The 27,236-nt window shown below is 41.0% G+C and overlaps 1 protein-coding gene across 1 annotated transcript in view; it reads right to left on the reverse strand.

Annotated features, from left to right (window-relative positions):
* The window catches only part of TMC1 (transmembrane channel like 1), a 150,582-nt gene that overhangs the window by 74,295 nt on the left and 49,051 nt on the right, over nucleotides 1–27,236 (reverse strand). The window contains exons 6-7 of the mRNA XM_075559547.1: nucleotides 18,033–18,139; nucleotides 12,565–12,663 (exon numbers count right to left, since the gene is read on the reverse strand). Of these exons, the coding sequence (XP_075415662.1) occupies nucleotides 12,565–12,663; nucleotides 18,033–18,139 (206 nt within the window). The remainder of the gene's footprint in view (nucleotides 1–12,564; nucleotides 12,664–18,032; nucleotides 18,140–27,236) is intronic.

A 27,236-nucleotide genomic window follows, 5' to 3' on the forward strand; every position in this document is an offset into this window, starting at 1 on the left:
CAGATGTTCTCCTGTGAACCGCTGAGGCTATCCCACAGCCTATATTGAGAAAAATGAAGCATTAAGAGCGGTGATGTTGGACACATGGCCTTCTGTCCATGCAGTCGTGTTTAATTGTGCATCAAGTGTTCTTCCTAAACAGTATCTGACAGAGGTGGACTTACCATCTCACAAAGCCACCTCAGCAAGGTCCTCTTTACGTCGGACTATGGATATATCATCTGCTGCTACCTCCTTTTCAATACTATTCATCTTTCTCTATTTCTGCCTTTAACTGGAGCTGAAACCAAGAGCTCAAGCAGAAAGCAAATGTTCTGAGAATAATGATGACAACAAATGTAAAAATGTATTTGACACAATGGATGTATGTATGGAATTGTACGAGCCCCCAATAACATGATTTAAAAAAATAAAGAAATAAAGCATTGTTTCCACATTACCATATGTTAACTTGCCAGACGTCTCTCTGGAAATAACTGAAAATGTCTATCCTTCGTGAAGTAAGGAGGTAATCCTATCAATGTGGGACTTCCTCTAGAGATCAAAGTAGATATCCTCAGATCATAGGAAACACAATTTCCTTCACTATTCTTTATACTAGCCCAGAGATTTTGAAGTCCACAATTGAATAGAGAAGAAAAGTGGGAGTTGGGGGAGAAAGACAGGAAAAAGTTGGAGCTGGAGGAGGAGGAAATGCCTTGGATGCTAATTCCAAGAGGAAGAATTCAAAGAAGTAGCTTGAAAAATTGCCTTAAATAAAGATGACACTAAGAGAGTCCTTCTGGGGAGATGGATTTAGACACATAAGGTAATTCAAATGTTGGGGGGGGCAAATTTATTTTTAAGATTCCTTAAGAACTAGCTGGAAGAATCTCCAGAAAATCTCAAAAGCTATCCTGAATTTAACTACAGAGGAGTGGCAGGAGTGAGATAAAAAATAGAAGCATTATGATTTCCTCACATTTTTCATATGAGTATTTTGTTTTAAAAAATCTAACCCAAAGGAAATTTGGTACTAAAAACTAGCGACAATGGCCACCTTGACCGCAAGCAGTAGGTGTGCTAAGCTTGTCTCCAAGATTAAAAAAAAAAGTTGCAGATTGGCCAGATAGCTGCCAGGGATTCAGAAATCATGCCTAGAGGATGCTCATTGAAACAATTTCCCAACATTCACTTCCATGGTCTCTGCTACCTCCTAGATATCTTAAACTCAATCTCTTTTTAGTCTTCCCTGGATCTTCTTCCTGGCCTACTTGTCTTAGAGATCTGTTGCTTGATTTAACTTTATAGCCCCTATTTTTTAAATGTTACTTCCCCTCTTTTTCCTGGCAACGACCTTATGTCATATCCTGGCAAGAATCCTTGTCATGTCCTGGCCACAGTCCTTAGGCTCTGTGATAATGGGGACAGCAGTAGATTCATATTGCTGAGAATTTAGCATGCAGTATTTTCTGAACACTTTAAAAATCATTTTATTGGGGCTCTTACAGCTCTTATAACATTCCTTATATCAATTGTATGAAGGATATTTGTGCATATGCTGCCATAATCATTTTCTAAACATTTAGTTTCTATTTGTACCCTGGGTATCAGCTCCTCTTCTTCTTCCCTCCCTCCCCCTCTGCTCCCCCTCCCCCATAACCCTTTGATAAATTATAAATTATTCTTGATTTCATTTCTTTCACTAACCACTGTCTCCTTTCATCCATGTTTCTGCTTTTCATCCCCCTGGAGGTGGAGGGAGGGGGAGATTGCAATTGGTTCCCCCTGCCTCCACTCCTCTCCCCACCTTCCCCCTATCCTCCTGGCATCACTACTCCCAGTTCTGCTTCTGAGGGGTTTATCTGACCTGGATTCCATGTGTCCTGGGTTCTTATCTGTACCAGTGTACATGCTCAGTCTAACCAGAACTGAAAGGCAAGACTAGGGTCATGACAGTTTGGGGGTGGGTAGGTGAGGAAACCTCAAAGAGCCAGAGGAATATTGTGTGCTTCATTGGTGCTATACTGTGCCTTGGTTCATTCATCCCTTCCTGATGACCCTTCTGTGAGGGATGTCCTATTGTCTAAAGATGGGTTTTAAGTCTCTGCTCCAACACCCCTCTTTTCCCAACAAAACGTGTTCTATTTTGTTTTGTTTTGTATCTTCTGGTGCCTGCTCCCTGATTCTGTTGACACCTCATGATTATACAGGCTGGTGTGTTTCTTCCATGTGGACTTGTTGCTTCTTTGCTAGATGGCCACATGTTTAACTTCAAGTCTTTAAGAACTTACACGCTATCTCTTCTGATAGCCAGGCACCATCAACACATTTGCTTGTATACCCACTTTTTCTTCAGTGTTTGTGCCTCGAGGATGAGCATCACAGAACACCAAGTTGTTTGAACGACGTGTGCTCGCACTGAAGGAGGCCTTGAGCAGAGGCCCAAAGTCCATCTACTTCCTTGTATATTGCCAGATCAATATATGGACATAGGCCAATCCCTCTATTGTTATGAATTAATGCATTCACATAATTGCACAGCTATGTTTATACCTCTATCAATAGCTTTGCTTCCTACATCTTTCCTCTGTTTCCTTTACCTTCCTCCTACACCACCATCACACTCGCCCTGCTTCTTCTGCCTTTTAGTAATTCCTCTCCTCTAGATTGCTGTTGCAAATGTTCTTTCAATGTAGTTTGAATTTCCTCCTTCAGTACCATTGTCTCTTGATCATATCCAAACTCCTGAAATGACTGAACACTCATTAATTCTTTGTGGTACAGTGATCCTGTGTGTTCCTTCCATGTTTTTTTTTTATGCTTCCTGCATTGTTCGACATTTTCACCACAGGATCTTTCCATATTCCAACTTGGGGCTTGATTTTATTTTTAGTTCTTCAAGCTTAAGATAGGCTGATCATGTTTTCCTTTTTGGTTTTCTCACTTTGTGTTATAATATTTTAATTTGCTTTCTTCAGTTTCCCTTTGAAATTTTCTGTTCAGTCTTTTTACTTCATCATTTCTTCCATTTGCCTTTAGAAAATGGGTTATGAGCAAGTTTCATAGGCTTTTCTTACATCCACTTTGATCTTTTCTTTCTCTGTGTCTTCTTATTGACCTCTTGCTCTCCTCATCTACTGTGTGCCCTATGGTATCCCAGTTCATCAGGTCTTAGGTCATTAGTGTTCAATACATCACACTTGGTCTTGAGGTATTCTAGAAACTCAGGTAGGACACACCTACGGTCATGTTTTGGCTCTCATGGACTTGTTTTCATTTTCTTCAACTTCAACCTGAACTTGCATATGAACAATTGGTGGTCATTTCCATAGTCCGCCTCTGGCCTAGTTTTCACCTCTAACATTGAGCTTCTCCATCATCTCTTCCCACAGATGTAGTCAATCTGAGTTTTGTGTGTTCTAGCTGGAGACATCCATGTGTGTAGTTGCCTTTTGTGTTGTTGAAAAAGGTGTTTGTGACTTAGAAGTCGTTGGTCTTGCCAATAGTTATAAAGCTTCTTTGGTGTATAATCAATCATGTTAAGAATGAAGACGTTGGTATAATTCTTCAATTTCCTCATCACTTGCTTTAGTGAATTGTGTGTAAAACGGAATAGCAATTGTATTGACTGGATTTTCTTGTTATTTGGAGGGGTATTATCAAATAGCAGACAGCATTGTACTTCAAAACATACCTTGAAATGTCCTTTTTTGACAATGTGTTCAACATCATCCCTTGAATCTGTCACGGCTGATTTAAAATGGCCAATATCGGTCCAATTTGGCTTACTAACATCTAGAATATCAATCTTTTCATTCCATCTCATTGTTGACAACTCCCAATGTCCCTAGATGCCTACTCTGTGTATTAAAAGTTCTGACTATTGATAGAGGTTTACAGCTGCTTCTTCTCATTTCGAGTCATTCCCATCAGCAAATGAAGGTCCCAAATGTTTTCATCCCAAAGCTTTACTCCATCCAAGTTAGTAAGGTGGACTCTATTTGAGAAGGCAGCTCTTCTTCAGCCATATTGTTAGTGACTTCCAGTATGAAGGGCTCATTGTCTGGCACTATCTCTGACACTGCCCTGTTGCTACGCAAAACAGTGACTAATTCCTCAGCAGTGGACAGTCTATTCCTCCTTTATCGTCTGTAAATTCTGATGAGACTCATTTATATTAGATGACACTTCCAGTGTTGGAAATACTAATGACACAGCATCCAGCATCACAGCAACACACAAACCACCACAGTACGAAAAACTGATGAAAATATGATGTCATGTTGACTTCCACAATCTTACCTTTTGTTTCATTTCTTATTGGCTTAGAAATTGGTTGAGTAAATAAAGGATGCTATTAACCTTCAATGTCCCCCTACACACACACACACACGCACACACACAAGAGATACTCTGTTAGCACATTTTATAGCAGAAGAAAATTCTTAGAGAAATATGTCCAAATTGGTAAAATTAGTTAATGATAGAATTTATACTTAACCTTAAGTCCTATTCTTAACCAGTGTGTGATATTGCTTCTCCAGGGTTGCCCTTTGTCTTTAAACCCCTGAATTATGCTAATACCATGCTTTTTTCCCCAGTAAAACAAGAAACATAAAACCTTACCGATCTAGCATGGCTTTTTGACCTCTAGTTCTGGATTGGTTGCTGGTTGTAACAAGAGTCTTAGAAAATACCTCATAGGGTAAGGCCCCACTTCCTATGTTTGTCCCGTTCTCTTTCAGCTCCTCCTCAAGTCCATGTCCCTCTGTCATCAGTGATGTGAATTGTAGCTATGTTAGAGTGTGGGAAACAGAAGATTTCTCCCAAGTTGTCTCCCCCAAATATATACCAAACTTAGCTCCTGGAGAATGACTATGCACTTGGAGGTCATCAGAAGTCCATCAGGGGTTATTCTCCCTAAAAGCTATCAGCCTTCTAGAACAAGCAGTCACCACGGTGTATCCCACAACCAGTAGGGCCTACTCCCTTTTGATAAGGATAGAAGTTGTCTGTTTCCTTGTAGGAGACCCCAGAGAAGTCTTGCCCACCTATGGGTGACCAGGGTTAGGCCTCCATCATGAATCTAGGGTCTGTCCATCTTGTCACATGTATACCTCTAGTCTCTCCTATTCCTATTTGTACACCCCTAGCTCATTCCCTTCCTGTTATGCCTAAACCCATTGTACACCCCTTCCTATAATGTGTTTGCCTATTGTACTGCCCCTACCTGCGATGTGTGGTTTACTGCAATAATGCCCCCGAAGTAGATGTACCCCTTGGTTTGCAATAAATGGGGTCCTCGAGCATCCTGCCGGGTCCCTGCCTCACCTCCCTCCGCCCATGCTGTGCGCGGACCTGGCTCATAAGATGGTGGCCATCCAGGAGGTGAGCATGCTACCAAAAAAAAGAAAGAAAGAAAATACCTCATAGACCTTCTTAGAAAACATATCAAAGAGTCTCATCTCTGCAACCATAAATATTGTACCCTGAGATTTGTGTCATTAATGCATGATGATAATATTTAAATTAAAAATGCTCCCCTAAAATGACATGAACAGAGAAATGAGATATAGACTAAGCAACTGGTGAACTTGTTAAGTTAAAACAATAGCTACTAGGGCGGCTGGCTCATCTTGTGTATGTGCCATTAAACATATGCTCAATAGCTGGCACTTCATAAATATTAAATCACAAGTTCATGTACTGACGGACGTCAGGGTTCTGTTTTTCCTGGGACTCTGATTAGTTCAAAACAACCTTTTCAGTTTGTCTATTTAGTACATATACTGTCGTGTATTTAAATGAAAGTGGTGCTATGAAAGAATTCATTTTTTAAAGTTTTATCTGTTCCACCTTAGTCTATTGAAGGGTGGCTTTCAATGTGAATTACAAGGCTTAGAAGAGGAACACCTTCTCTTCCCACCCAGTGTTAAGCCGCACTCCCCACATCTTTGAAACTACAGCAGGGACATCTGGAAGTGAGTCAAATAGCAATGACTCCTAGCCTGGCCAAGGCTCTACTCAGTTTCCATGTCAGCGCACTCTGCCTTCTCTGTGGGAGCGCTCCCCACTCCAAAATCCGTGACAGAGAAACCACACTCAGAGCCAAGTTCCAAAAGAGCCCAGAAAATTCCTGTCCAACTCTGGGGTGCCATGCTTGCCTATAGTCTATTAAGATGCTAATTTTGGTTAGAATGTCACAGACTGGTCAAGTCCAAGCCACTAACAGATTTCCACAAGAATTGAGAATGTTATATTGATATATGGTCACCAGGAATCAAGTCGTGTATTTGTTTACCTAATTAATGTTTATCAAGAACTTCACATTTGCTAAATATTGAGCCAAGGGGACAAATGGAAAGAGCTTTACGGGTAAAATTCTGAATGTTACCATATAGGAGTTCCCATCCTCATTTAAATAGCACCGAGTTTTAATATGTGGTCCAATCATATTATTGTGTTCCCTTGACAAGGTGAATTATATATTAGAACATATCTTAAAATTTCATATCTTTTGAGGCATGTGAAAAACCACAGCTATTCAAGACAAGGGTTAAGCTTCTCTCAGGATGGATCAGAGAACAGAAAAAAGGGATGAAGGTGCAGGAAAGCAAGAGATGTGGAAGGCAGTCACTGGATGATGCTTTGAGGGTCACTGGATGATGTGAATCAGGTAAATAGCACGTAGGCTGCCGTGACTCGGAGGAACCAAGACTGGATGTGGGGTGCCATTATGAAGGATGTTGCAGAAATGGTACGTGAGAGAAGAAGATATTGACAAAGATGGGTGATCTGTCTAATTTGGGACATACTGTGTTTTAGAGTCTTTATAGAATTTTCAGGGAGAAATATCTCACAGGCAGGTGGATAACAAGGTCTGGCATTGAGGGGGAAAAATAAGATATTAAGGTCCTGGAAAGGATACAAGAAATTATTTGTTGGAAATAGGTTGAAAACATAGATTAAAAGCTAGCTCTTGAATCTATTTTGTATAGAGTTCTTTTAGAAGATCAAATTTTTATTTTATTAAAATAGGTGACCATTTTGAAAAATGGAATAAGGAACTCTAAGGTCTTTCATAGCCCCAGTAATATGATTCTCTTGTCCTAAGTACACTGAAAATCAGAAACCATTTTAATCACACTAAGCCTGTGACTTTAAGATGTACTTGGTGGTATAGAGGAAACATCTTTTAAAAGTTAATCTCTTTGGTGTCTTTTAGGATTTACCAGCAAATTCTCATTGCAAGAGAAAGCATTATCTTCTGGATAGTGAATGAGTTCCACTGCCTTTACTGGTTCCAGTTAATTTGTAGCAACAGCCAAACCAGAATTCTTAGGTGAAACAAACGGTTAATATGCTTGGCTGGGATTGAAGGTTCAGAATAAAGGTCCACCTCAGAAAAAAGCTCTGGTGATCTACTGCTGAAAATCCAGTCATCAAAAATCATATAATGTTGGGGAAAGATGGAGAGAGGAAGGGAGGAAGGGATAACTGCACACACCCCTCCAGGGGGACGAACAACAGAAACCATGGGGAAAGGGAGACAGCGGTGGGTGTAAAATTTGACAATAAATATCATTTATCAAGGGGTCACAAGTGTGTGGGGCCATGGGGAAAGAGGAACTGATATCAAGGGCTCAATAGGAAAAATGCTTAGAAAAGGAGAGCAACATATGTACAAATATGTCTGATACAATTGATGGATTGTGATAAGAGTTGTAAGATACCCCAATAAAATGATCTTTTAAATCTTTACACAGGAAATAACATAGGCTATCAGAAAAAGGGAAGGATACAGAGGAGTCTAGATAGAAAGAATTCACCACGAGAGTAATAAGAGAGCCCACAGACTGGGAAAACATCTTTAGCAATGACACATCAGACAAAGGCCTTGTTACTAAAATCTACAATACTTTACAAGATATAGTAAGAAAAAAACAAACTGCCCACAAAGATGGTGGGCAAAGGACCTGAACAGAAGTTTCACAGTGACAGAAATCCGAATGGCCAATAAACATATAAGAAAATGTTCCTGATCATTCGCTATAAGAGAAATGCAAATTAAAACAGCTATAAGATACCACCTAATACCCTCAAAGGAAGCCCAATTCCAAAAGTCAGAAAACAACAAGTGTTGGAGGGCCTGTGGGGAGATAGGAACTCTCATCCACTGCTGGTGGACCTGTAGGTATGTACAGCCACCATGGAAATTGATTTGGAGATATCTAAAACAGATGGATATTGAGCTACCATATGACCCAGAAATCCCCCTACTGGGCATATACCCAGAAGAGGCAAGAAGCAGACCACAGTCAGACATCTGTGCTCCAATGTTCATCATGGCACCTGGCCCACCAAGTCCCAAGGACGATGTTCCTGCTCAGAGCAAACAACACACGGAGAGGAACGGAGGACGCTGCGGGAAAGTGTCAAGATGTCAACCTTGTTACCCAGAAGATGTGCCCAAGTCAGAAAGACAGAGCAGTAATGTCTTCCTCATCCTGTAGACTGTAGACAAGGGTGGTTTGCAAAGGGAAGGCCTAGCCTAGAACTCTATTTCGGAAGAATTGGGATTTTGCTTGTTGCCATACTTCATCTTTTGCAGTCCCCATTTCAGAAAATGCACATTCTGTTACTAATAGGCAAAAATAGACATGCTGCAGGGTACATATGTTGTCAAAGATGGTCAAGTGATGCATGCCACAGCAGACTCCAATGATTTGGCTGATCTCTGCTTGAGGAATCAAGAGCTGAGACTGCAATTTCCTGAGGGCATTTCAGCATCTCTTCCCCCTAAGCAGGACTTTGTCTAGACTCTTCTCTTACCTTTGTGGCAAGACGCTTTGGTTAGTTGAAATAATATGGAGCAAAGGACCCACTGAAGTGTTAAAAAAGAATAGTGAGTTCTCTGAGTTTTATGTAGCCATTGCAATGGGTTATTGAACTGAAAAAGAAGTGCAATGCCATGGGAGAAAGGGTGGGTGTCAAAATAACATCAGATGGAGGATGATGCAAGATATGTAAAATTAATCTATAACGTATCAAGGGTTTATGAGGGAGGGTGGGTGAGGGAGAGAGTGGGAAGAAAAGGAAGTTGATATCAGGGGCTCAAGTGGGAAGAGAATGCTTTGGAAATGATGATAGTGGCACATGTGCAAACGTGCTTGTCACACTGGAGGAATGTATGGATTGTGATAAGAGCCCCCAATAAAACTATTTAAAATAAATAAAATGATCTATTAATAAAGAAAAATCATATAATGTACACACGTCAAGCTGCCATGTGTCAGAATCGACTCAAATGAAACTAGTTGGGGTTTTGTTTGCTTGTTTGTGTTAATTAGCAAGAGCTGTTGGCTGAGATCCCTAAAGCCAGACCCTCCCATCTCACTTTTACTGGTAAAGAAAATGGTATTTACGCATTCATTTGTCTCTCTTTTAACTCAGGTGGGAAATTTGCTACTTCCTGGGTCCCCTCAGAAAATCCCACCCTAAGCCTTCCCCTCTTCGTGTCACCATCTACCTAGGACACGCATCTGTTATTCTGAGATCATCACAGTATGTGCCAATTGTTTGTTCACGCAGCCAGCTCTACTCTGAGGTCCCTCTGGGCAGGGAATGTACATGATTTGGCTTCTGAGCCCCAGCATCTGACATTCAATTTGTTTGTGGGATGGCTGAATGAGCAAAGAATGTGTTTCTGAGCATTGTTTCTGTTTGTAATTTAGCAATCCTCGGTTAGAGGGATTTCTATTCTGTTCTCTACTACCCGCTTAAATAAAATACAGTAAATCATTGCAAACAGTAATCTGTCAACCTTATTTTTTTCTACTATTTGCCTAGATCTTTTACAAACTGAGGAAACACGGTGTTATCAAATGAGCAGCTATTTATGATTTCCTTCCATATAGAAAAAAATACAATTTCCTTTTGTTTTAAAATGTGCAAATTGACAGGATCATATGATGGCATTTTGTTGGTTGACTGACTTCTGGATGGTCCATCTGCCCAGGAGCTATTTAAAGTCACGCAGAATGAAGCTTTGATTATTCATATATGAAATTAGAAGAATGTATCCATATGGACATGGACTGAACTTCCTTATTGGTGTCTACTTCGAAAGGAGGTTTTAAATAACAGCTACAGAAAAAAAAGTGGGAAAATGAATTGAGTTCAGGAAATGTCAAGCCCAGGTAAGCAAAATAAATATTTTTAATTGCATATAGCCAAATGTTCCATTTTGACTTATTTTACAGGCATACTTCAATGAAATTAATTATGTTTCTCATGTTCTACTCTCATTATTCATTTTCAAATTTTACCATCATCCTAAATAGAAGCTCAGTTTCCCTGAGCAAGTAGTCTTCCTACCCCTCGTTTCCCCTCCTGGTAACCACTAATCGATGTTCTCCTCCAGTCAAATCTTGGTGTCATTTCAGGCCTGGAGTGATATATCCATGAAATAAAAGATCCTTGAAAGTGAAAATGTATTCTAGCAACTAACCTCTTCCTAAAAGAAGGTTGTGCTAACTAAACTGCCACCGAACCACAATGAAAAGTTAAGAACTAAAAAAGGGAAAATATAAAATTCCACGCGTGAGACACAAAAACCCTCAGTATCCAGTTCAATAAGAGATGGAGACATTTAAGACAAGTAATGTATGTTCCAAAGAACAAGCCTTTCCTTTGGAAATATTGTTTAATTGGATTGAAGATGTTGGAAAGAAGGAAGAGGTTTAAGATGATGTCACAATAAAGCAAAGAAATTGGGATTAAAGTCATCTAGATTTAGTTTGAATTCATGTTCTTCTCCTGATAATCTATGCGCTCTCTGGTGCATTAAGTAACCTCAAGTATAAAAAAATGAAAAATCTCTATATTGGAAGCCTACTTATGAAGGTAAAATTTAATGTATGTACCTTCTTAACATTATAACTATTAACAATGAATTGTTAACACAATAACGATTAACTCCTCTCTCTATGTCCCTTCTAGGGTTTCCACAATCTCTGTCTCATCTAGGATGACCAGAAAAAAGGAGACAAAATAGACTCACCGTCGACCCATACACAATATCCAAGATGTCCTCAAGTTGAAAGCCAAATACAACTCAAATTACCCCCAAATAATCTCATTCTTTGATATCAACTCAAGCTCCTTCCAAATTCCACCCAGTTCCTCCCTCTCTCTCCCTTATAAGAATATCCAAATTGCAATCTCTATCTCTTCCTCTTTATCATCCCTCCATCAGTCTTATGTCTCCAGGTATCTTGCCAAGAAAGATAACCCAATTTTACTGACTTACACACATTCTTCTAATTCTACGGATTCCAATCATAGCACGCTCGCAAATTCGATCCATGGCATATGAGGTAGTTTATGGTGCCAGCCTGACTGATAAACACATGTGGGATTGGTTGAAGAGCTGAGGGATAAATGGCTTGGTGAGCCTTGATTTTCTAGTTCTCAGGTCTCTTGCTTTGTGATGGTCAAACCAGGGTGCAGTTGCCTTAGCCAGTTCCCTGCTTCAGCAGGCAAGGCTCACTTCCTGCAAGACGTCCCCAAGGAGAAGCCACATGAACCTACCCCAATGCAGCCCTGGGTGCTGAGATGCTTACACACTCACTGATTCGGCTTTCCTCCTACAGTCAGCATCATTGCGTGTATTTTGAGAGATGAGGTGACCTTTATGGATTGGTGTCAGGCATATGGGCTAATGTTGGTCTTGTGTGCTTGGGCAGCATTGTGTTGGGATTTCTTGATGCACACTTAACCTTTATATAAAACTCTGTCTTATAAGTTTCTGTGGATTTGTTTCTCTAAAGTACCCAGACTAACACAGCATACATTTTAGCTAATCTCTAATTTCTTCCTATTTTAATTGAATGAACCTCCTCTTGATCAATAAGATGTATTACTAGGCAGTCAAGATAAGAACCAAAAACATATTGCTTATTAAATAGTAAATTGTGACTTTGAGAGTCCAAAGACTGACTTGGCATGCATAACATATCAAACCATACTTGGTTTAACTGACAGATTGGGGCTGGGGGATGGCTCTCTGAGGCTTTCAGATTGAGTTTTAATACAGCTCCTCCCCATCTCCACTTGTTCCTCAGCAGAATTCTACTGACTATTCCCATCCTACAGGCTCCTCGACCACAAGGGGTCATGCTTGCATTTATCTGACAGTGTGTTATAAATACAACATTTTAATCATTCTCTGCTACTTTTCACCTGCATCTAATCGGAATGGCTTAGCTAGGCTGACACATTAACTTTTAGAAATGTAACAAACCAACCGAGAACCCAATTAGACTGTTCAGTCAGCATCAGCATTTCTTCTCTAGGTTTGAATTATGTCCCCTTTCCCCAAAGTCTCTAAACCCAGTGTGGGGCAAAGATAGATGTAAAACTGGCCTCTCCAGTGAGATCACTTTATAATGCAGGGTGAGTATCTCTGTGATGTCACTGTCTCCCTAAGACATTCATCCAGGTCTCCATGGGGAGGCCAAGTGGTTTCAGACAGCAAGGCAAAAGTCATCTTTCATCAACACAATTCGTGAAGGCACTTACATTGAAGTCGTACAGCACACCAAAGTTCGCTGCGGACGCCTCCTCGGCTCTGGGAACGGTTTTCCTAGGCATACTGCCGTAAGGCAAGCCCCACAGGTACTGTATGGAGAAGGAAGAGAGTGTTGAACAATTGGCAACCCAGACTGAACCACTCGTGAGGTCACACGTGACTTCATTTAAAACACTTCTGAAGCTTTTTCATGGCGACTCTGTAGACCTCCAGGAGTGGGGGTGTCCCACTTTATGGGAATTGACTTTAAAAACAGAGTCCAGAACGAAGGGCTGGACTTCCAAAGGCAGCAGATGGCTAGCAGTTGGGGCAACCACAATCCCAGGATGGCTTTCTGAGAAGCCCTACTACCTACTACCAACTCCGAAATGGTCCCACAGAGGGGAGGTTTGGAAAGAAGTGCAGTGAGCTTGCAGGAGACCACAGTGCTCAAGAAATCCCCTAGGGGTGGGACGGGCACATGAAGTCCCTCTTTAGTGGCAAGAAGAGAGGCCCAAGGGAACCACTTGTGCAATTTATGGGTGTCCACAAGGAGTGGAAGCAGTGTCTGATTAGGATATCCACTTTATCACTAATTTGGGTTTCTGTCCGGAATGTGTGCTGCCTTTATAGGAAAGATGTTTGCAGGGGATAACTGTATTGGGGAGTAGCCAGGCTGTGAGGGGCCAAGAGCAAGGTCATAGCCAGATATCCTTGTGAGAACTTGGAAAAATACATCCCGGCAACCTCTGCCATGAGTCAGAACCAACTGAACAAAACCTGGTGGGACCCTCAGCTGGGCATAAACCTTCCTTGCCATACAGATGCTGCTCCTTAGGTGAACCCTGAAACTTCCCTTTCATGAGGGTGAGAGGATAGAATGGGTGCAGTTGAAGGATGGGTGTATAGCGTGACAGCGCAGGACCTGGATTTCAGATCTAATCCTCCCTGCACTCAAGTTGTGTGACCTTACAGGGGAGACCTTGGGCCCTTTGCATTTCCTGTGACTGAGCAAAGAGAAGGTGGCTCTGAACCTACTTTCAAGCCCCAAAGTTGGGGGCCAGAGAGGACAAGGTCGCAAGCTTGTCAACAGGGCTTGGGGCAAAAGGCCACCTGCCTCAGAGGAACGCTGAGTGAAGCTGTTGGGTAGAGTGAGGTGTAGCCTTTTTGCAAGAGTGTGACTGTCCCCTCACCTCTCATGCTTCAACAGAGGTCATATATGTGGTGCCTACCCCGTTTGGTTCTCCAGATGTAATTAGTAATTACCAATCAGAAAACAGGATGCATGTCAGGATCCAAAGTCAATGTGCTTCTAGTTCTAGGAATACTTTCTATGTAGCATATGTGAGGTAGTTAGTTTATGGTGCCAACCTGGCCAATAAAAACATGTGGGGTTAATTGAAGAGCGGAGGGATAAATGGCTCAGTGAGTCTCACCTTTCAAGTTCTTAGGTCTCTTGCTTTGTGATGGTCAGACCAGGGTGCAGCTACCTTAACCAATTCCCTGCTTCAGCTGGCAAGGCTGACTTCCTGCAAGACATCCCCAAGGAGAAGCGACATGGACCCACCCCGATGTAGCTCTGGGTGCTGGAGCAGCCGTGTGGAGACCCCTGCCAGAGCTGAGATGCTTACATATTCACTGACTTGGCTTTCCTCCTGCAGTCGGCATCATTGAGTGTGTTTTGTGAGATGGAGGAGGACTTTGTGGATTGGTGTCGAACATATGGGTTAATGGGTTGATGTTGGACTTGTGGGCTTGGGCAACACTGGGTTGGGATGTTTTCTTGATGTACACTTACCCTTTATATAAAACTCTCTCTTACACATATGAGTTTCTGTGGATTTGTTTCTCTAAAGGACCCAGACTAACACAATATGTAAGACACTGCATTTTCATAGAGGCCCAATGAATTAGCTACAACTTTTCCTTACTTCCACATACAGGCAACCTGGAAGGGGAAAGTGTGAGTGCTGTGGGTAAAACCTTTATGTCCAGCTATGTCTGAAACTAAATGCTGTCATAATGACTGCGTGAAGGAATAGAGCAGGGCCAGGTCTCCGAGGAGTGAGACGCATAAACAAACCTGGTGTCCATTTAAAATAAGGGAACACGCTCACTCTGCTGTATCTCATTAAGCGTTTCACTTAGAAGGCAAACTATGCCTCATCCTCCCTGAGCCAAGGGACCTTAGGAGCCCCATAGTTACTTAAAAGATTATAGGAATGTGCTTTCACAATGCAAAATCCTGAGAGAAAACATGGAATCATGCGTCTTAGCCTCATTAAGCTTTAAGACAACAGCAACAACAACGCAGCAGCAACAACAAAATCTCACTCTCAGACATGTTCAGTCACAAAGCTCTCTATGATTGTGGGGGGTGGGACTTTGATAACTTACCACATAATCTGTGTGCATGCGTGAGCAAACACACACTCATATGCATGTGTCTCTGTGTGAAGGTTATGAATACAGGACATTATATGCCTTTATGATATATGTATATTATATATATATATATATATACAAACATATATATTGATATAGTATGCTGCTGATGATGATAGCAATGATATTGGGGCAAATTGATACACAAATTGTACTTATTTAAAGCTATGGGGGTGTGGCAGTTACATAACCTCATGTCAACCTTAGTGAATGGGTGGACTCTAGCCTGTCAATCAGGTCATAGGTAATCAACCTCTGTGTGGGCATGGCCTTCTCCTGAGGATTCTGGGAACCTCTTCCTTCCTGGATGTGGGACACTCTCTGTGCCTTCCCTTTCCTGTTGTTGAGACATTCAGAGAGCTGGAGGAGACATGTGGAGACCCGCGCCAGTGTGGAGATGCTTTCACTGCCACTGGATCCACCAGATCTTCTACACACTGACCTGTGATCTTCCTGAATTCAGCATCATTGCATGTGCTACATGAATCTAAAAAGGAATTAATGGACTAGGCTTGGACATATGGGCTAATGTCAGACTTATGAACTTGATCTGGACTGGGCTGGGATGTTTCCTCAATATACAATTGCTCTGTTATATAAAGTTCTTTCTCATATACATATGAGTGTCTATGAATTTGTTTCTCTAGTCAACCCGGACTAACACAGGGAGATAAAGTGTCAATGAAAAGATACAGTGTCAGTATTTTTTGGATTAATGGCTTCCATGTCTTAGTATCTGATAAGGGCCTTTTGTATATTAAATAAAGACCAATTCACTTTTATCAAATAAAGACCCAAAAAGTCTGTTTTTAGCCTTATGAGTGGATGGATACCTCATCCTAGCTCTTTCTTCTTGGTGTTAGTCAGCCATTTTCCCACACCAGCTGAGAACTGTGCTTTCTTCCCGTCTGGACCCATGAGCTACATTAATCCTCTCCCTGATTTTGATGTCAAGAGACCCACCTCATCCATGTGTGTGTATTTGTCTTTGTCCGTGTTTGAGGCATAGCACAATTCTTTTTGGCAAAATATACACAAATTGAAAGGTGTCAAAGCCTTTTCCTGGAGCCATGGTTCTTAACATTTGAGCACTTATAATCCAATAGAAGTCACAAGCCACACAAAAATGAATATTAAAACATACATACAATTTTTATAGGTGGTATATCAGGACGGACAAAAACTTGGAGCAGCGATTAGGCTTCTTGATTCATAGGCATCATTTTGAAAGCTAGCCTATATATTAACCAAACCGATTTCGTACAAGCTGACTCTGACTCATGGTGGCCCCAGGTGTATCAGAGGAGCGCTGTGCTCCTTAAGGCTTTTAAGGGCTGATTTTTAGAAGTATATCACCAGGGCTTCAGAGGTATCTCTAGGTGGTTGAGCACACCACCCAAGAATAATCTATAATCATCAATACAGATAGAGATAAATCGATGTATATGAAAGATGAGGATGTATCATCCCATGAAGAATTATAACCTCAGAAATCATACATTGAGTTGTAATGAGTTGGAATAGTACCATGGATTGTCAGAAGAACAAACAAATCTGACTCAAAATAGAGTGTTCATTATAAGCAAAGATGCAATATATTTATATATGGTGATTGGGAAATAGATCTATGTGCATATATTTGTAGGTTTAGTGTTAAGGTGGCAGATGGACATTGGGCCTCCACTCAAGTACTCCCTCAATACAAGAACACTTTGTTCTATTAAACTGGCATTCCATGATGTTCACCTTCCCACACGATCACTGAAGACAAAGTGGATGCAAAAGCAATTGCAGGGAAGAAAACTGATGATGCCTGGTTATCAAAAGATATACAAGCAGCAATCTATCTCAGAAGCAACAAAGTCCACATGGAAGAAGCACATGAGCCTGCGTGATCATGAGGTATCAAAGGGATCAGGGATCAGGGATCAGGCATCAAAGAACAAAAAAATATCATATCATTGAGAATGAGGGTCAGTGTGGATTAGGGACCCAAAGTCCATCTGTAAACAACTGGACATCACCTTACAGAGTCATTGGGAGGAGACAAACCAGTTAGGGTGCAGTGTAGCAATGATAAAACATATAACTTTCCTCTGCTTCTTAAATGTCCCCCCTCCCCCACTATCATGATCCCATCTCTACCTTACAAATCTGGTTAGACCAGAGCATGTACACTGGTACAGATAAGAACTGGAAACACAGGGAATCCAGGACAGATGGACCCTTCAGGACCAGTGGTGAGAGTGGCAATACTGGGAAGGTGGAGGGAAAGTGGGGTAGAAAGGGGGTACTGATTACAAAGATCTGCATATAACCCTCTCCCTAGTGGGTGGACAACAGAAAAGTAGGTAAAGGGAGACGTCAGACAGTGTAAGACATGACAAAATAATAATAATTTATCAAGGGGAGGGAAGGGAAAAATGAGGAGCTGATACCAATGGTTCCAATAGAAACAAATGTTTTGAGAATGATGAGGACAACAAATGCACAAATGTGCTTGATACATGGATGCCGGTATGGAATGTGATAAGAGCTGTATGAGCCCCCAATAAAATGATTTTAAAAAATAAGCAAAGATGCAATATTTCATTACACCTAATGTTGGACAAATTATCAGGAGAGGCACCATCCATGAAAACTAGTATCCCACTTGGTAAAGTATAAGGCCAGAATTAAGGAGGATGACCATGCAGGAGACATATTGGTGCATTACCTGCAACAATGGACTTAGACAAAGCAACAGTGGTGAGGATGGCACAGGACTGGGCAGTGTTTCATTCTGTTGTACAGAGGGTGGCTATGAATCCAAACCAACTGGATGGCACCTAACAGCAACAACAACATGCACCAGAATCAACTTGATGGCAGTGGATTGGGTGGATTATCTATACTGTATTATATCATGACTCTAAGAGGTGAATGCAGCCACTTTGCCCTGCTCTTAAAGAAGAGAAATGGGCTTGGAAAGAAGGCTGATCACGTGAGAAACCCGTTTCAGCTGTTTTCCAAACTGGGACACAGTGGCACTTACCTCTGGCAACATGATGAGGCTGAATGTCAAGACAAAGAGAACCATGTTGACTCCATACATCCATCTCAAGAAGAGGAAGTAGGAGGCCACGGATGATCCAAACTGACCTATTGAGTAGAAAATACAGAGATTGTAGAGGAAGTCAAAATCACCAACAGAAAAACCCAGCCTTGATGGCCTTCCAAAGGCATGTGCTCAATGTCAAACATTTGTTCCTTTTATCTTTTTATCCTCTGGAACGCTGCTTTTTCTATCCAGCGAAGAAAATGTGGGCCATGATGGAATTACCTCCGATGTATGTAAATGTAATCATGTAGAATGTTTGTAAGTAACCCTTCAAAGTCCATACGAGGGAGAGCTGCCTTTAGCTTACAGCTAGTACTTCTTCCTAAAGAGAATATTAGATCCCTGGGTCAACGCAGGTTACCACCAATGTAAAGTGGTAACTAGATGGGTAGTAGTTAGCTTGACAATAATTGTAACTGTTCTTCCTTCTTCCTTATTTTTCTTGAGTAAGTAATACTCCCTTAACAAGGTTTATCACATCTCTAAGGAATGCTTATCATATCAATTGTCCTGTGCTGTTTCCTCTCAATACAGGAAAATTCATTCACCCCACGTACTTTTACTAACTATCTTCTGTCGGTGCTATGTTAGATGCTCACAACGAGGACAGAGAGGTTCCAATCGTAATACAACTTATATTTTAGTGAGGTGTGGAAAAATAGCGATTGTGATGTTTTGTTGTATATTGTTGCTTGGTTTATCTCTGTCTTGTTTTTTTACATGTTATTAACTCTGCAGGTCTGTCTAAATAAGATAGGCTGGATGAACTATCTGGAGGAAAAACAACAGGATCGACAGTTCCAGGGGGATTTGGGATAGGTGGAAGTAGGGGTTAAGGAAGTGGTGTTAACAAACCCAGGGACAAGGGAACAACAAGTGATCCAAATTGGTGGTAAGGTGGGTGTGGGAGGCCTGGTAGGGCATGATCAAGGATAAGGTAACGAAGAGGTATTGCTAAAACCCAGGAAGGAAAGGAGCTTGATAGCGGGACAGGAGGAAAGTCAAGGGAAATAGAGGAAAGAGCTAGGAGGCAAAGGGCATTTATAGAGGTCTAGACAAAGACATGTACATATGCAAATATATGTATGAGGATGGGGAAATAGATCTATGTGCCTATATTTATAGGTTTAATATTAAGGTGGTGGAAGGACATTGGGCCTCCACTCAAGTATGCCTCAATGCAAGAATACTTTCTTCAATTAAAGTGGCATTCTATAATGCTCACCCTCCCAACACAACCACTGAATACAAAGTGGGTGAAAAAGCAAATGTGGTGAAGAAAGCTGATGGTGCCCGGCTATCAAAAGATATAGTGTCTTGGGTCTTAAAAGCTTGAAGATAAACAAGCGACCATCTAGCTCAGGAGGAACAAAGCCCACATGGAAGAACACACCAGCCTGTGTGATCATGAGATTCCAAAGGGATCAGTTATCAGGCATCAAAAAACTAAAATTCATATCATTGGGTGCACACCTCCATGATATGATCGCTGAGGACAAGCAGGTGCATAAGCAAATGTGGAGAAGGAAGCTGATGGTGCCCGACTATCCAAAGGTATAGCGTCTGGGGTCTTAAAGGTTTGAAGGTAAACAAGTGGCCATCTAGCTCAGAAGCAACAAAGCCCACATGGAAGAAGCAAGCCAGCCAGTGCGATAACGAGGTGTCAAAGAGATCAGGTATAAGGCATCATCAGAACAAAAAAAAAAATCTTGCCATAGTGAATGAAGGGGGAAGTGCAGAGAGGAGACCCAAAACCCATTTGTCAGCCACTGGAGATCCCCTCACAGAGGGGAGGAGATGAGTCAGTCAGGGTGCGATGTAGCACTGATGAAGAATACAGCTTTCCTCCAGTTCCTAAATGCTTCCTGCCCTCCCCCACCCACACCCCACTATCATGATCCTAATTCTACCTTGCAAGTCTGGCTAGACCAGAGGATGTACACTGGTGAAGATAAGAGCTGGAGGCACAGGGAATCCAGGGAGGATGGTATCTTTAGGATCAGGGGTGTGGGTGGCGATACTGGAAGGGTAGAGGGAGAGTGAGTTGGAAAGAGGGAACCAATTACAAGGATCTACATGTGACATCCTCCCTGGAGGATGGACAACAGAGAAGGGGGTGAAGGGAGACGTCAGACAGGGCAAGATATGACCAAAGAATAATTTATAAATTATCAAGGGCCCATGAGGGAGGGGGGAGTGGGCAGGCAAGGGGAAAAAAGAGGACTTGATGCCAAGGGCTTAAATGGAGAGCAAATGCTTTGAGAATGATGAGGGCAATGAATGTACAGATGTGCTTTACACAATTGATGTATGTATGGATTGTGATAAGAGTTGTATGAGCCCCTGATAAAATGGTTTTTAAAAATTAAAAACAAACACACACAAAATAAAAAACACACACACATGTACATCTTAGTAATAGATTTTACAACAAGCAAGGTCAAATCGTGAGCAAGTGTTATGTAGCTAGGTTTCTTGCAAAACGTATAGTTGTGTACCACATACTGTCTACTTGGCCACATGGAACCTCATAAATGTTTGTAGTCCTGTAAGATTTTAATAAAGTCCAGAAACCCCGGTCAGAAAGCAGGCAGTAGCCAATATAAGCTTCCCACACACTACATGCGCATGTCTTCACTTATTTACCAAGAGATTGCTCTGCGAGGCATATTATTTTATAGCACACATGTAACCTATAATACGTGTATCCTGATAGTCATTCTAAACACCCATGTATGTGGTGCGATGTATTTTCTGGTCACGAAGGTGACAGCATGAAAGTGTATGTTTCATCTATTCGCATGTAGGATGCGTCTGTTGGCAATTGTAGAACTCTCCCTCTTTTGAATTTCCTTTAGAAAAGATTACCTTGCAGTGCTCCATGAATCCCAAATGCAGAAAAACCAGATCTAGTGATAGCAGCAACAAGAGGGAAAGGAGCAGTATTGATTGGAAGTGAAACAAACGTTATTACCTGACACAAAGGTGGTAAATCAGTAAGTACGATTGCTCGCCATTTAGGTATGTCATCCTCGATGATCATGAACAAGTTCTCCAACCCAATAAAGGATAAGATCCCCTGAAAGCTACCAACCTAATTGAAAATGCAAAAGGAGCCCATGTGAGATGTGGCGGTCTTGTTAACGATCCACAGGTGAAAATCCTCCTCAGCTCTCTGATGATCACTGCCAAGGCACAGTTTGTTCTAGATGCTGAAAGAAAAGGCAGCAGCCAAGTACAATATAGTGTTCTCCGTGTCCAAATCGTATGAAATCCTGTTTTACAGGACAAAATGTGGAGCAAGCACATCATCAGACAAGGTGGCTTATATGAAGACAGCAGTATCAGGATTGAAGTAAGGCTTATTAACAACCTGTGGTATGCAGATGACATAATCTTGTGTGCTGAAATTGTGGAAGACTTGAAACACTTATGGATGAAGATCAATGACTGCAGCTTTCAGGATGATTTACAACACAATGTCAAGAAGGCTAAATTCCTCACAACTAGACCAATAAGTAACATCATGATTGATGGAGAAAAGTTTGAAGTTGCCATGGATTTTGTTTTACTTAAATCCATAATCAGTGCTCATGGAAGCAGCAGTCAAGAGTTCAAAAGACAATTTGCATTAGGTAATTCTGCTGGACAAGAGGTCTTTACTGTATGGAAAAGCAAGGATGTTAGTTTGAGGAATAAGGTGTGCCTGACCCAAACCATGGCATTTTCAATTGCCTCATATGTGATGTAAAAAGTGGACATTAAATTTGGAAAACTGAAGATTGATCAACACGTTTGGGTGCTGGAGAACACTGAAAGAATGATGGACTCCCACACAGACAAATAAAACTGTCTTGGTAGAAGTATGGTCACAGTGCTTCTAGGCAAGGATGGTGAGACGTGGTCTTGCATACTTTGGATAGGTCAGCAAAGAGCATTCCCTGGAGAAGGACATCATGCTTAGTAAAGCAGAGGGGCAGCCAAAAAGAGAACCCCCCTTAAGGTGTGCATTGACAAAGAGGCTGTAACAGAGGGCTGAAACATAGGAACAGTTGTGAGGATGGTGCAGGACCATGCAGTGTTTCATTCTGTTGTGTGTGGTGTTAATAACACCTAGCAACAACAACAACAACATTGTGAAGGTTCATCAATGCATGGTTGTCTATCAGCAAAGATGACATCTGAGCAGAGCCCCCCAAAATGCATGGTTGTCTATCAGCAAAGATGACACTTGATCAGAGCCCCAAATATCTTGAGGCAGCAAGATCCAGAGAGCATACAAAGTAAGAATTACGGTAAATAAATCTGCTGAGAGAGGCAGGAACTTAGGGCAACTAAGAGACATAGAAGGCCGCGGGAGGGGTGGAGTGGGGGGTGAGTACAATGAATCAGGGAAAGCGGGAACAGATGAGGAAGAAGAAGGTGTCCGCTCACATTGCAGAGCGCCTCTTCAGGTTAGAGGAGGATTTTATTCTAAACGTAGTGAGAAGCTACTGGCAATTGTTAAGTAATCGAAAGATGACATTAAGAGAAAAATGTTATTTTAGTGTGGGATTGAAATGGGAGAAGTGGGCAAGAATATTCTGACAACTCCATCTGCTCAAAATAGTGAAGAGTAAAGCGATCTGTCCAATTCGAATTGATGCAGGAAAAAAATAAAAATGAAGATTTCTCTTACGCAGAGAATGGAAGCAACAGACAAAGCAGGCCCTAGTCTAGGGTTGAGATTTCATCCGCAGATCAAAGCCAAACACTATTTTGAGTACTGTTTAAAGTTTGGGGTCAAGTTGTTCGTTTTTCCAATTTGTATTTTATGTTATTCAAGACAGACAGAACAAGATGGCTAGCTTTAGGCTGTGTCTGAATCACTCCTTTCGTTGCATCTCATTCGGCTGCATATCTCCAGTGTTCAACAGCTTTCCTGAGCGCTCTGGCTTTAAGACATCACCAAGGGTGAAATATTGGAGTAGTAGAGAGGCCCTTGGGAAGCGAGCCGTAGGCCCTGTCTTCTAAGGTGAGGCTGACCTCCCATGAGGGTGCTACCACAATTTCTGGAGCTTAGTCTACTCTTTAGGTGCCATCTTATTTAGTGCCATAATCCTGTGGCAGGTTTTTCTTTTGATTTGGTTTGGTTTTAAAAAATTAAAAGAGGTCAGTCTGAAAGTGGATATTTTTCAAGAAATCAATTCTTTTGAAGCCTGCTAATTTTATTTTCCATTTAGACCCAAAGAGAAAGCTGTATCCATTTCACATCGTCATGGGGTGTAGAGTTCTGCGAGATGTCTAACAGCACTTGGTTTTGACAAACAGGCATGCCAGGTATTGTAACCAGACACACTGGCCAGTGTGCCGAAATGCTAAAGCAGATCCACCCAGCATCGGACATCTGATCATCCACCTGGCTCTCAGTGATTTCATATCATTTCATGGCTGTTATCTATGTTCTCTGGTAATGAGTACCTGAGGACTACCTCAGCCAGTTTTCACTCATCAGGTTTCATTGAAAGTGGATACAGTGGACTCTGATGGCTGATCATTACAGCTGCTCATTTACTAGGAAGTAGGCTAAGTCATTCTGTGGAACCACACATGGGATTTTCTGGTTTAGGGTCCCCAATTCTGGACACTGAACCTTCCTTCTTTCATTGACTTCCTACTTTTAGCAGTTCCATTCTAATTATCAACATAGTGGGCCTTCTCCCAAATTCCCAATCACAACCTCTGCAAAATCAATTTCTTAAATAACATATAGAATACTGCTGTATCTAAATTAAAAATAGGGAATTAGCATTTGACTGATCCAAGACTTGATTAAGCATAATAATAGCTAACCTCTAGTGGATTTTTCTTTCAATCCAACTTGAGCTCTCTGTATTGGCTCACTCATCCTTCATAAAGCACCTTTAGATAGAAATTATTGTTGTCTCCACTTTAAAAAGACCAATATGCAGAGTCACTTGTCTAAGGTTGCACAGGTAATAAATGATGGAGCCACAATTTAAAGCCAGGCAGCCTTGCCCTACAGGTGTTTCATTCCACATCCTGATCTCTCTTAACCACCATTATACATTGCCTCTCAGATACAATTAGTAGTAAAATTGAGTCTAGATTTTTAAAACTACATATAAAACCAGTATTCAATTAGTATATGTGTAAAAGAATGAATAAAGATACCATCTATGAATCTCCTAAGTGTAGCAAAATTTACAAATTTGTATGGTTCCCTTCAAAGACTAATATTTTGGGTATATGGGGATATATATGTTGATGCATATATGTGTTGATGCATATATGTGTTGATGCATATATGTGTTGATGCATATATGTGTTGATACATATATATGGCTTCGAAAATTTGTGGGGAAATGAAATCTTAATAGAATTTTTTCATGAACTGTTTGAAGCCCCTTTTTATTAAAAAAAGCATTTATCATTTCAACCATTTTTATTTAACTAATAAATGTTAGTTTCATGATAAAATGTTAAAATCACATCTGTGTGTGATAAATAAGACCTTATGCTTATTCATGCTCTGAAATGTCTTGTGTTTCTTTAAATTAAGGTTAAGGTTTCCCTTTGCCTCCACTTATTTAGTATTGAAAGAAGGCAGTTTGTCACCTGTCATCATGTATAATTTCCTCGTCAATACATTGATAATAAGACAAGTAGATAAATATGAGCATTTTCGAATGGGACTCTACTCATTAAATCGCTTGCTCCATGAGTGTAATTTGAATGCCACCACATTAGGCTAGGAGGTGATGTACAGTTTCTTACAAGCAGACCAAGCAATAAAAAATTAAATATGACAATTTTGCTTTTTGTATTTTTCAGAGTCCTTAGGCTAGTAGGGAAGCATGAGATTTACCCTCTCTACTTAGGGCTACTTGTTACCTTCAGAAGCTTTCCGGTCTGAAAATAGGTCTATTATGCCATAATGCTAATGCTGTCATTTACATTAAGAAGTCCTTGCTGGGAGGGGGTGTGGGTGTGGGTGTGGCTGGGTAAACTGTGCATTCTGTTAACTGAAAGGAAAGTACTTCCAATTCACCAAAAGGCGCCTCGGAAGACAGGATCTAGCAATCAACTTCCAAAACCCAACTATTGCAAACTCTCTGCTGCACAGTGTCATTCTGACACAACGGGAGTGGCCATCAGCTGGTGTTGCCTCAATGACAATTGGTTATTGACATTAAGGAGCACATGGATTTTAATCCTGCAAAAATTTGGATTTTCCAGCTTGAAAGACATCCATGGTTTTAATAGTAGTCCGGATGTCACAGTGAGTGTGGGTTTTATTTCCCAGGGCTAATAAAGCTAAGCAGCTTCTGCTACAAAATACACAATTCAATGTAACTACTAAGGTGTATGTATCCTTGTGGTCACCCTGAGATTTTAGATACGGCCTGTAGATGGAGTTAGACAGAAGCCCACTGCTGTTGAGCCAATTCTAACTTAAAGTAACCCTAAAGGGCAGACTAAAACTACCCCATACAGTCTCCAAGTTTATCAATCTTTAGAGAACGAGACTATCACATCTTTCACCTATAAAGTGGCTGGTGGGTTTGAACTGCAAACCTTACCATTAGAAATTGAGCATTTTGACCATCATAGCACCAGATTTCTTTTTATAACGTTAGCATGTGCGTTAACCCCATAATCTTCCTATGCCATATCCAACTCCACAGGATGTCTCTATGGAAGAAATGATCAAATCTACTCTGTTTTATATATATATATATATATATATATATATATATATATATATATATATATATATATATATATATATATATAAATTTGGAGATCACAACAGTTATCAGGTTCTTGCTAGTAGAGGAATCCAGATCTTACTGGAATAAAAAATGGAAACAGCAGAGTTTGAGACACAGACCTGAGTTCTACTCTTGATTCCTCCAGCTATTAGACAGGGCTCTGTGTAAACTGGGACTTTGGAATTCTTTTAAAATAACATTTAAAAACACATTTGGTTGCTATTTAGAGATGGAGTCGTATGTGGGAACTAGACAGAGGAGAAGGACCAGTAGGAGTGAATCTCAGCCTCTCTTCCAGGAAACGTACCATTGCCAGAATTGTCTCCACTATCTATTTAGTGATGAGCTTGGGGGTGGGGGCTTTCCGTGGAAAAACGGAATTAAAGGGTAATGGATTTTCCCATAAACATTTTGGACTCTACCTCCCCCCTTGTATTTCATAATGTATCTTCTCTTCCAACCCCACACATTTCTGCCACATCCCCAGTGCATGGAAACATGCCTCGTATGTGATAGACACTCCATTTTCATTCAAGCTTATTCTGAGCACATTGGATGGTGCTTGCTTTCAGAGAGAATAATGTCCCAAATGTATCGACACTGCTTTGCAATATACAACAAACTCTGAAAACTGAAGTTAAGAAGAAATGAATATAGATAGGCAGAGCCGATTTACTGCGTCTCAAACTCACTGCCACTGAGTTGACTCCGATTCGTAGCAGCCCTATAGGACAATGTAAAACTGGCCCTTAGGGTTTCCAAGATTGTAATTCTTTACAGGAACAGAAGGCCTCATCTTTCTTCTTAGAAGCAGCGGTAGTTTCAAACATGCAAAGCTTGTGGTTAGCAGCCCATTCCACCACCAAGGCTTAATATATAACATGTTTAAAAAGAAGAAAGTTTATAAAACCTTCCTCAGAGTAGAAAGCAGCCAACCACATGATAAAAAAACACACGCTTTGGACCCGTAATGAGTTCACCTTTTATCTCTGCTCCTCTACCAACTAATTCTGTGGAAGTTATTTAACCACAGTTAATAAGTACATCTCAGGTGCTTAATGTGTATATTTCAGTTTATTGGAGATTAAATAAAACTGTGCTTGTAAGGCATCTGGCATATGGTGGCACTCAATAAGTGGGGGCGTGTTTATTGTTGTTAGAATGGAAAAATAAGAGTTAGTTCTCCACAGTCGAAGCAAACTACCACTAAAGGTAAAATACAGACAACCTAAGTTACATCATGGAAGAGAAAATAATTTATAATTATTTAAGTGCTCTAGCATGGCTATTCCACATTTTCTGGAGGGAAGCAGGAAAAGGGAGGGAGGAAGGGAGGGAGGCATTTCAATCTGTTTTTCCCACC

The sequence above is a fragment of the Tenrec ecaudatus genome, chromosome 10, assembly GCF_050624435.1.
Source record: "Tenrec ecaudatus isolate mTenEca1 chromosome 10, mTenEca1.hap1, whole genome shotgun sequence".
Taxonomy (NCBI): domain Eukaryota; kingdom Metazoa; phylum Chordata; class Mammalia; order Afrosoricida; family Tenrecidae; genus Tenrec; species Tenrec ecaudatus.